Here is an 11,391-nt window from a genome sequence, read left to right on the forward strand (position 1 = left end):
TCTCATACGGTACGACTGAGGTGCTTGAAAGGCCTCAAAGTCTAGCATGTCTATAAATAATGGATTTTGACACGCAAAGACCCAACTGCCATCTCAGAGAGAGGCCTTTTCAGGCCAGTCATACAATATCCTTTCTCCTTTCTTTCCCCCCCACTCAGAATCTCCTTCAGTGTTTGCATGCAAATGGACCCAGACAATTGGCACCATTTCTGTAATGCTGGAAGAATTCACATCAGCAAGCCGAGAGTGTCATTTTCCCTGTGTGTGGAGGACGGCGCCTGTGTCGTGCATGAGTGAACGGCTGAAAATTTGAATTACAAATATTTCAAAGTACTGTAATGAGAACATGCATTTTAATAGGCTGGAAAATCGCACTTTCTTTAAAACAAAATGTACAGACTTCAGGGGGCTTTGGGAACACCTTTGAAATAGAATTCCTTGGTGGTTGCCTGTGTCTTAATTCTTCAGCTTCTTGCACCGGTTTGGGGTTGGTGAAAAGTTGAAACACATCCTCCATAACGTGAATGAATTATTTGTTTAAGAAATCAGTGTAATAACTAGGCCTATTCACATAGCCTATACAGTAGGCTAGGGGGGCCTACATTGTAAAAGTTTCACCTCCAAATATTCTCTATGATCTTGTTGGGTAGGCTATGCAACAGCCAAGGGTATTTGTTCACAGAATAAAAGTAGACTATAATGTTTTATTACATAACAGTGAAATAACGTTAATGTAAGTAGGCCTGTGTTACTTCGAACTGTTCCTTCTGTTGATAAGAATGCTACCCTCGGAGACATGTCTGTCAGTTTGCCGGTGGAGCCGTCTTATCTCAAATTCTCTTCTACCGCCAGAGGGAGCTGAGACATGTCTCAACCTGCACCTGCCAGCCGCGGCGGGCTCCGAAAACACTGCTGGTGTCACTTCTGTTTGCTTTTGTTCTCAACACTTGAGTTTTACATGGGAAAATCTTTCGCGTAGCAAGACAGTGTTTTTTGTTTAAGCACATTTGTGCGTAAAGTTTGGTTACCTACATTGACTGCAGCTGAACAGTTTCCTCATACTCCATAGCCAATACCAGGCATTCAGTTGCCTAACTCAAAAGAAAATTATTCATATTCATAATAATCCAACATTTGCAAGGTAATAACTCACAATAGCCAGATCGTTTTGCCTAAATCGTTGCGCGTAAATAGCTCACTCCTCTCATCCAACCTGACACAAATGTGGACCAAACTGTAGCTGTCGCTCGCTTTCACTTAGAGTGACACGACTCAGGTCCATTTAAGCCTGAACATACGCATTCCACCGTAAATATCACCCAATCACCGAGCTCAGAGGGCGTGATTTCCTCACTCCTGCTGTCCAAATGTATGAAGTTTAACCCAGTGCAGCCGCTCGGAGAGAATGGTGTGCCTCCGCACGGATACGAGTCTCAGAATCCCCAGCAGTCTATTCATTCTTTTTTAACTTTTATAACGTGATTTACTTTGTGTTCGTGGTGTATGTTACGACAGCAGTGAATCCTCGCCGTGGGTTCTCTGCACAAATGGCTTTCAATATTTCCCTGCAGCGGCATGGAATTTCTACAATCGCCCTTCTCCTCCACTTTCTTGCGAGTGCATTGACTTTGACAGGGTATGCATCGGCGCAGGTCTTTGACAGTTTGGGATTATCATATGGACTTAGAACTGACCTTTCTGAGGATGCTATACTAGTTGCCAATAATGGAATACGTGTGCCTTTCGGAAGATCCATTTTCGTGGATCCTATCAATGATTTGGTCACCCAAGTTCAGCCGGGAGACAAATGCACCATTACCGTGCTGGATAACGACCCCTTGTCACAGCGGCCGGGGCTGCTATCCCCGAAAAAGTTTCCCTGCGAATTCGGTCCCAACGACGTGAAGTACTCACACTTCGGATCACGGAGCCCGGCGAAGGACAGGGTGAGGTTGCAACTCCGTTATGACACCCAAACTGATACGGTTATTGTGCCGTTTATGATGGAGGTTGAGGTGATCTTTACACAGTTGGAGGTACTGACAAGAAATCTCCCACTCACGGTGGAAAGGCTCTTAGGCACAAGTAACCCCATTGATAAGAGAATACTGGAATTTACTTACGACAGAAATGCACATCAGTGCAAAGTCGCATCCATGGCCAGTGGAAGTGCTTTACCCAGGTACGGCAAACTTATTGACGAGGGGAAATTGGGAAAGATGGTGGACTGTGATGAATTTCTCAAACTCAATATTCGTTATCAGCACACGTTTGCCCACCGCTCCCCCAACAGGGATTACATACCAATGTTTGTGGAGTTGCAAGACAAAGAGGGGAACATATTAAACCAGGAGTTTTTCCAGATCATGGTGCGCATTAGAGAGGGAGAGGACAATACCCCCCCAAAGCCCAGCTTTGTGGCCATGATGATGATGGAGGTAGACCAGTTTGTAATGACAGCCATAACTCCTGACATGTTGGCCGCAGAGGACATTGAGTCCAATGCAGATGATTTAATATTTAATATCACAGGCCCATTGTCTTTCGAGGAGGGCTACATTGTGAGTACAGATGATAGGAATTTGCCCATCACCTCTTTCTATCAGAGGGATTTAAAAGAGCTGAAAATAGCCTACAAGCCCCCCTCGGTGGACTCAGACAGTGAGCGAATCTTCCAAATTGAGTTTGAGGTCGTGGACACGGAGGGGGCGCCGTCCGACTCCTTCGCCTTCATGATCGTAGTCAAGCCCATGAACACGCTGGCCCCCGTGGCCACCCGCAACACGGGTCAGCTGCTGTACGAGGGCCAGTCCAGGCCCCTCTCCAGCTCCCACAACCTGGAGATCAGCGACGAGGACAACTTGGATGCCGTGCGCGTCAGTGTCATCGACGGCCTGCGGCATGGCCACCTGACCATCCTGGGCTCTCGCAGGAAGTTTTTCACCCCCGCCGACCTGGACAGCGGCGTGGTGGTGTACCAGCATGACGGCAGCGACACGTACAGCGACAACATCATCTTCCGGATGACGGACGGCAAGCATGAGGTGGAGTTCCTGTTCCCCATCACCGTGGTGCCCATGGACGACGAGCCGCCAATCATCAACGCCAACACGGGCCTGGTGCTCTTCAAGAACCAGATGATGCCCATCTCACCCCTGACGCTCAGTGCCGCCGACATTGACTCAGAGGACTCCACCATTAAGTTTGTCATGCAGCCCCCCTTTTCGGGCATCGGGGAGGTGCTGCTACGGCAGGCCGAGGCGCCTGAGGACCCCTCAACGTGGCGGTTCAACACCGAAGACGAGATGTACGAGAAGACGGTGACGGAGTGGCTGCAGCAGGACATCACGGACGGCAAGCTCTTCTACAGACACACTGGGCCTCACATCACCAAGCCCGTCATGGACCAATTTGTATTCCGCGTACAGGACGACAACGACCCGCCGAATCAGTCGGACGACAGCTCGTTTGTCATCAAGGTGTTGCCCATCGATGACATCCCTCCTGAGCTCTACCCTGACACCACCCTGCAGATGACTGTCCATGAGTACCAGCTCACACACTTCCGTAAGAAGTTCTTGCGTTACACTGACTTGGACTCTGAGGACCGCGACCTGAAGTACACAGTCACGAAACCCCCCACTGACATAGACGCAAACAACCCCCTCGTCTTTGGGTCGATCGTTTTGACCGAAAGCCCAGACGTCCAGGTCACGGAGTTCACCCAGGCCCAGATAAATCACCACAAGATCGCCTACAAGCCGCCGGACGTGGAGCTGGGCATCATCGCCCACGTGGTGCAGTTCACTTTCACCGTGGAAGACACGGCCGGGAACAGCGTCACGGGATCCTTTGACATATTCCTCCAGCCCGTCGACAACAAGCCGCCCCAGATAACCAACTCCGGCTTCACCGTGCTGGAGGGCAGCACGCACGTTATCACCAGGGAGGAACTCGACACCGAGGACCAGGACACCGACAGCAGCCAGATATCCTTCACCATCATCCAGCTGCCGCTGCACGGCGTGGTCCAGTACACGTTCACCGACCTCACCAAAGGCGACGCGTTTAATCTGCTGGACATCTCGGACGGCAAGATCTCCTATGTGCACAACGGAGACGAGTCCACCAGCGATTACTTCCAGATAGATGTTAGCGACGGCGTCCATGTCGTCACCATCACTGTCAGGGTGACTGTGAAGCCTGTCGATGATGAAAAGCCTACTATTAGCTTGCCAGCTGGCACCATTGGCTCACACATCGACGTGCTGGAGAACGGGGCCACAGAAATCACCACCAGCGTCATCCAGGGACGCGACGAAGATACGGACGACCTCCGTCTGACCTTTATCGTAGAAGACCCCCCTGTGTTTGGTCAAATTCTGCTAAACGGCGTGCCTGCCTCCAGGTTCACCCAAGCAGATGTAATCAGCGGCTTTGTGGTGTACGCCCACACAGGCGGAGAGATCGGCCTCACCACCAAAGAGGACGGGTTTAATTTGACTTTGACGGACATGTCAGACGAATGGACTGTTGGGGGTAACAAGATCACAGGGGTCAGAGTTCATGTCACCATCCTCCCCCTGGACAGCCAGGCCCCTGAGGTCTTTGTAGGCCCCCTGTTCAGCGTAGTGGAGGGAGAGAAGAATGTCATTGAGATCCTACACATCAGCGCAGATGACGTAGACACACCCAATGACGACCTGCTGTGCACGATCATCGTCCAGCCCTCATCAGGCTATGTGGAAAACATCTCCCCCGCCCCAGGCTCGGAGAAGTCAAGGTCGGGAACGGCCATCAGCGCTTTCACCATGAAGGACATCAGGCAGGGCCACATCTACTACGTGCAGAGCATCCACAAAGGCGTGGAGCCAGTGGAGGACAGGTTCACGTTCAGGTGCTCCGACGGCATCAACTACTCCGAGAAGCATTTCTTCCCCATCGTCATCATCCCGTCCAACGACGAGAAGCCTGAGATGTACATGAGGGAGTTTGTGGTGATGGAGGGCATGAACATCGTCATTGACACCCCGATTTTGAACGCGGCTGATGCCGATGTCCCATCTGACGAACTGACGTTTATTATAATCAGACCCCCCAAACACGGAGTCATTCTCAACCAGTTGACCTCTGGCACGGTGACAGTTTCAAACTTCACCCTCGACCAGATCAGAGAGGCTTCTAGTATAGTTTATGAGCATGACGACTCAGAGACCACAGAAGACAGCTTCACTGTCATTCTCACGGATGGAAAATTCACAGTGGAGAAGGATGTTCTCATCATGGTTATCCCGGTCGACGATGAAACACCCAGGATGGCCATCAACGATGGGCTGGAGATTGAGATTGGGGATGTCAAAGTGATCACCAATAGGATTTTAAAAGCCACTGACCTGGACTCAGAGGACAGCACTCTGACCTACATCATTCGCTATGGCCCAAACCAAGGATATCTGCAACGGAGAACACCGTTCGGATACCTGGAGAACATCACCATCGGCATGAACTTCACGCAGAACGAAGTAGACCAAGACCTCATCATTTACATCCACAACGGCCAGGAGGGCATCCGCGACCTGATCAAATTCGACGTGACCGACGGCCTCAATCCTTTGATCGACCGCTACTTCTATGTGACAGTGGGCAGCATAGACATGGTCTTCCCGGATGTCGTCAACAAAGGTGTGTCCTTGAAAGAAGGCGGCAGGGTCACCCTCACCACGGACCTGCTCAGCACCCACGACCTGAACAGCCCAGACGAACACCTGGTCTTCACCATCACACGGGCCCCGATGCGCGGCCACCTGGAGTGCACCGACACACCGGGGATGCCCATCAGCTCCTTCACCCAGCTCCAGCTGGCCGGCAACAAGGTCTACTATATCCACACGGCTGATGATGAAGTCAAGGTACGTTTTATTGTATTGTATTGTATTTTATTGCATTAATTGTTCATGTGCGTGTGTATGTGTGTGTACGTGTGTGTGTGTGTGTGTGTGTGTGTGGCACATGTGTGCGTGCACATGTGTGTGTGTGTGTGTGTGTCTGTCTGTCTGTCTGTCTGTCTGTCTGTCTGTCTGTACATGCATGCGGGTGTGTGTGCGTTCCCATTTGTGCACATGTGTGTTGAAGTGTGTGTGGCGTCTCCTAATCAAACTGTGAAGCAGTTTGTTGACTGTCTTGTGTGTCTGTGAAAATAAATAAACTTCACTTACTTCCAAAGATGGACAGCTTCGAGTTTGAGGTGACGGACGGTTACAACCCAGTCTTCCGCACCTTCCGGGTCTCCATCACGGACGTGGACAACAAGAAGCCCGTGGTGACGGTGCACGGGCTGGTGCTGAGTGAGGGCGAGAGCAAGCTCATCACACCCTTCGAGCTGACCGTGGAGGACCGTGACACGGTGGACCGCCTGCTGAGGTGACGATATGATTCGATACGATACAATTCTATACAATACTATACAATATGAAATTATACAATGCAATCCAATATCATATGATACAATACAATATGATATGATATGATATGATTTGATATGATACAATACGAAATGATAATTATACAGTATGATATGATATGATATGATTTTGCATTTAGGTTCACAATCACCCAGGTGCCCGTGCACGGCAAGTTGCTGTTCAACAACAGCCATCCTGTCACGTCGTTCACCAAGCAGGACCTGAACGAGAACCTCATCAGCTACCGGCACGACGGCACTGAGTCCTCCCAGGACTCCTTCTCTTTCACCGTCACTGACGGCACGCACACAGACTTCTACGTCTTCCCCGACACGGTCTTTGAGACGCGCAAGCCGCAGACCATGAAGATCTCCATCCTGTCGGTGGACAACGGCGTGCCGCAGATCGTGGTCAACAAGGGCGGGGCGACGCTGAGGGTGCTGTCCACGGGACACCTGGGCTTCCTGATCACCAGCAAGGCGCTGAAGGCCGAGGACAGGGACAGCCTGCAGTTGGCCGTGACCTTCAGGATCACCGTGGGACCGGAGCACGGATACCTCATCCACCTGGGCAAGGGCAACGTCACCGTCACCACCTTCACCCAAGGTGAGAAACCGTTTTTTATTTTGTTTTATTTTATTTTATTTTTTGTTTTAGTTTTTTTGTTTCATTGTAGTCACACACATGTCCAAAGAGACGTGCATCCAGGAGCAGCAGCCAAAGCACCAGCTAGGCAGGCAGAGAGATTCAGAGCAGCACCATTGATTGCACGCACGCACGCACGCACGCACGCACGCACGCACGCACGCACACACACACACACGCACGCACACACACACACACACACACACACACACACACACACACACACACACACACACACACACACACACAGTATGGACTGGGAGATAAGTGTTTGGGATGTCATTACAACACTAGTACATGATATTATGCTACATAGTTATTACACCAGTTACTCCACTGTACCTAATGAGCTAGATACAGTTCAATACAACAGTGACCTCTAAAAATAAAGTGTGACCGGAAAGTAAAATACCCACTGCCACAAATTTTGATCCAGCCAGCTCAGAATCTACAATATACTGTGGACCAGTTACAAAGTGAATTCAACAGTGTTGGAAGGTGACAGGGTTTTTTGTTACTTACTCTGCTTATACCTTTGATAACTCTGGTATACACAATGCACTGCATACACACACGCACGCACGCACGAACGAACGAACGCACGCATGCAGGCACGCATGTATGCACGCACAAACACACACACTTGCACAGCTGACATTGCCAGCACCACTGACATCAGCATAACTGACAATACTAGCACCATGTTCACATAGGGTGAGGAGTGATTTTATAAAATTCTTTTTTTGTTCTATTGCTTGGAAAATGCAGTGAGATGCTTCAAATGCCATTATACTGTACATCATGCGTGTAATAGAATGAAAGAGAATTCTTTCCTTTACGGTCAAAAAAATGAACACCCTGTCTTGCACAATGTACCACACTCTACCTACAGCATATAAAGTAGTTGTGTATGCATGTAGTGACAGTGAAAGGCGTCCTGTTCCATTCTATCCTACTCTATTATAGAAAGTGGAGCTGTCTTGTGTGGTTTCCCACTCTGCCTGGACTAATTTAGCAGGCAAGGTGCAGCTTGACTGCTGGCAGAGCATATATTTTAGTTGGCCGCGCCAACTCTTTATTATGCCTGAAAGAGGTGTTCTGCTTTTCTTTTTTTATCACCTTCCTTCGTTTTTCTCCAAGAGGGCTTGTAGCTCACACCAAGCTAGGCTTGTCTCTCTATCACAAAAGGCTTCTACTGCGCACGCACACACGCACACACACGCGCGCGCACACACACACACACACACACACACACACACACACACACACACACACACACACACACACACACACACACACACACACACACACACACACACACACACACACACACACACCTCATTCTCTCTCTCTCTCTCTCTCTGTTTGTCTGTCTGCCTGTCTGTCTGTCTGTCTGTCTGTCTCTCTCTCTCTCTCTCTCTCTCTCTCTCTCTCTCTCTCTCTCTCTCTCTCTCTCTCTCTCTGTTTGTCTGTCTGCCTGTCTGTCTGTCTCATTCTCTCTCTCTCTCTCTCTCTCTCTCTCTCTCTCTCTCTCTCTCTCTCTCTCTCTCTCTCTCTCTGCTCTCTCTCTCCGCCTTGCATTCTAACAAGGTGTGTCATGACAGCATGCTTAGTGCCTCAGACAGCGCTCGTCTTGGGTTACATACGACTCCCCAGGTAGAGAGACACTTTGAAGGAGATTTCACACATAACTCGGAGGCCTCAGGTTTCGGGGGAAGCTCGCTTTTCCCAAACAAATCCCTTTTTTGTTTACAGACTCATTGCAGACATAACGGGGGTAAATTGTGTTTACTAAACAGCCCTGTCTGCCTGCATGGAAGATAAGGAAATGCTGGTGCTGCTGAACTGTTGAACTGGCTCTAGTGGATATTTTGACTTGCCAGCCTGCTTGACCCAGACACTGTTGAAATATGTGTGTCTGTTAGCAACTAGTAACATATTTGGCATCACCATGAAAACAAAATGAAACAAAAACATAAATATACCAACCCCCAAACTTCACCAAAACAAGAAACAATCACCTTAACCCTTAATTTCAGGCCAGAAAACACACACACACACACGCACGCACGCGCGCACACACACACACACACACACACACACACACACACACACACACACACACACACACACACACACACACACACACACACACACACACACACACACACACACACACACACACACACACACACACACACACACACACACACACACACACACTGACATTGACAAGTTGTTATCTAACAAACAACTGCTTGGATAAGCACTTCAGTCAACAGTACCAAGCAGCCTCAAGCAGGTAAACTGCAATAGAATAGGAAAAAGGGGATTTATCTAATGTACATTGCACAGTACCTGAAATGCCCTCAGGTATGTCTAGGGGTGGGTATCGAAAGGATTTCATTCGATTCCAGTGCCAAATCGATACTTTAAAAAAGGTGCGAGTTATCCCATTGGTCCAACCTTATTCTTTTTCCACTGTGATTGGTCAATGAACATTCTAGGCCTTGCCTAAGGTGAATTGAGGCAGCGAAATCAGGCACAGAAATTCCCGTTGTATTTAGGACTGGCTAACCTTCACACTATTTTTGTGATCTGAAATAGCCGCGGCCGCAGAGGTGTATTATCCGTTGGCAAAGTATACATTTTTTGGATTCTTTAGATATAGCACCATTCGATTGTGCAGTGCTGTAACCACGTCTCATTTAACCTTCTCAATTGTTATGTGATCTATCTGAACTGCCCCCAAATGTGTATTACTGCACATTATCAGTGGCAGATAATATTTATGCACTCTTAAGGTTAAGCACATACAGAGCACCACTGCTGGCCACATTTAAGCTTCACAGTATGTGTGCGATCTATCGGAAACAGCCTTAGATATGTATTACCTAAATATCAGTGGTGAAGTACATATATTTTGTGCTCCTCTGAAGTAGCCCTGCATTATTTAGATTTAGCTCTGTTGGACGATTTTTTAACCACTATCTCATAAAAACATAAGCACCACTATCTTGGCCAAATGTTATGATATATCTGAAATGGACTCAGATTTGTCTTATCGCTGGTCAAGTATATATTTTTGGAGTCTTTGGATTTGTCCCCTCTGTTTCCTTTGTCTGATCAGTATTTTCACATACACACACACAAGACATGCCGTGTACAGACCAAGAGCGAACGGAGCGAACGAAGCGACGGAAGTCATTATTTCTCTATGGAGGGCACGCGACCTGCGCTACCAAAGCGAATTCGCCAGGAGCGAAGCTTCTTGCGCTACCAGAGCGAATTTTGAAGATTAAACTAAATCTAATCGCAGGCGAATTCGCTCTGACGCTGTTCGGCGGCAACCAATCGGAACGTTCATATCTCCGAATGTCCCAGGCTGTCAAGCCAGAGCCGTTATGTGATTAGCTGCATCAAACATGTCAATGCTGCGTCTCGAGCGAATACAGCGTATTCAAGGCGAAACTTCTTCTGCTACCCACGCTACCAGGCAGCGTAGTTCGCTCTTGGTCTGGACACGGCAATACAGTACTGCATCCAGGCTTTATTTAGCGTTCACAATAGTTATGTGGCCCATCTGAAATGGCCACAGAGGTGTATTATCAGTTTTATCATTGGCAAAGTATACCTTTTTCCCCTTTCCCCCTTTTTACCCTCTTTGGATTTAACCCTGCTGGTTCCATTGTTTGACCAATACCTCATAAGCACATGCAGTACCGTATTCAGACCTCGTTTCACCTTCAAAACTCTGTGTGTGTGTGTGTGTGTGTGTGTGTGTGTGTGTGTGTGTGTGTGTGTGTGTGTGTGTGTGTGTGTGTGTGTGTGTGTGTGTGTGTGTGTGTGTGTGGGTGTGTGTGTGTGTGTGAGAGAGACAGACAGACAGAGAGACAGAGAGAGAGAGAGAGAGGCAGTAGAGAAAGAGAGTGTGCAGAGTCTGCGTATTCATTAGGAGACAGGCAGGTATAGGCAAGCCCTCCAGAGGCACATACATCCAGCTGATGCACACACACACACACACACACACACACACACACACACACACACACACACACACACACACACACACACACACACAGACAGACAGACAGACAGACAGACAGATAGACACACACACACACACACACACACACACACACACACACACACACACACAGACACACACACACACACACACACACACACACACACACACACACACACACACACACACACACACACACACACACACACACACAGGAATATGGGAATATATAGCTTGGAGGTCCACAGAGACATGCAT

The 11,391-nt window shown here is 48.7% G+C and overlaps 1 protein-coding gene across 1 annotated transcript in view; it reads left to right on the top strand.

The window, feature by feature from the left end:
• Window positions 1–1,415: 1,415 nt before the first annotated feature.
• Window positions 1,416–11,391, top strand: part of LOC134454769 (FRAS1-related extracellular matrix protein 2-like) — a 168,458-nt gene continuing 158,482 nt past the window's right edge. Inside the window, exons 1-3 of the mRNA XM_063205929.1 lie at window positions 1,416–5,909; window positions 6,224–6,420; window positions 6,601–7,067. Coding sequence (XP_063061999.1) covers window positions 1,548–5,909; window positions 6,224–6,420; window positions 6,601–7,067 — 5,026 coding nt within the window. The 5' untranslated portion in view covers window positions 1,416–1,547. The remainder of the gene's footprint in view (window positions 5,910–6,223; window positions 6,421–6,600; window positions 7,068–11,391) is intronic.

This window comes from Engraulis encrasicolus, chromosome 8 (assembly GCF_034702125.1).
Source record: "Engraulis encrasicolus isolate BLACKSEA-1 chromosome 8, IST_EnEncr_1.0, whole genome shotgun sequence".
NCBI classification, from domain to species: domain Eukaryota; kingdom Metazoa; phylum Chordata; class Actinopteri; order Clupeiformes; family Engraulidae; genus Engraulis; species Engraulis encrasicolus.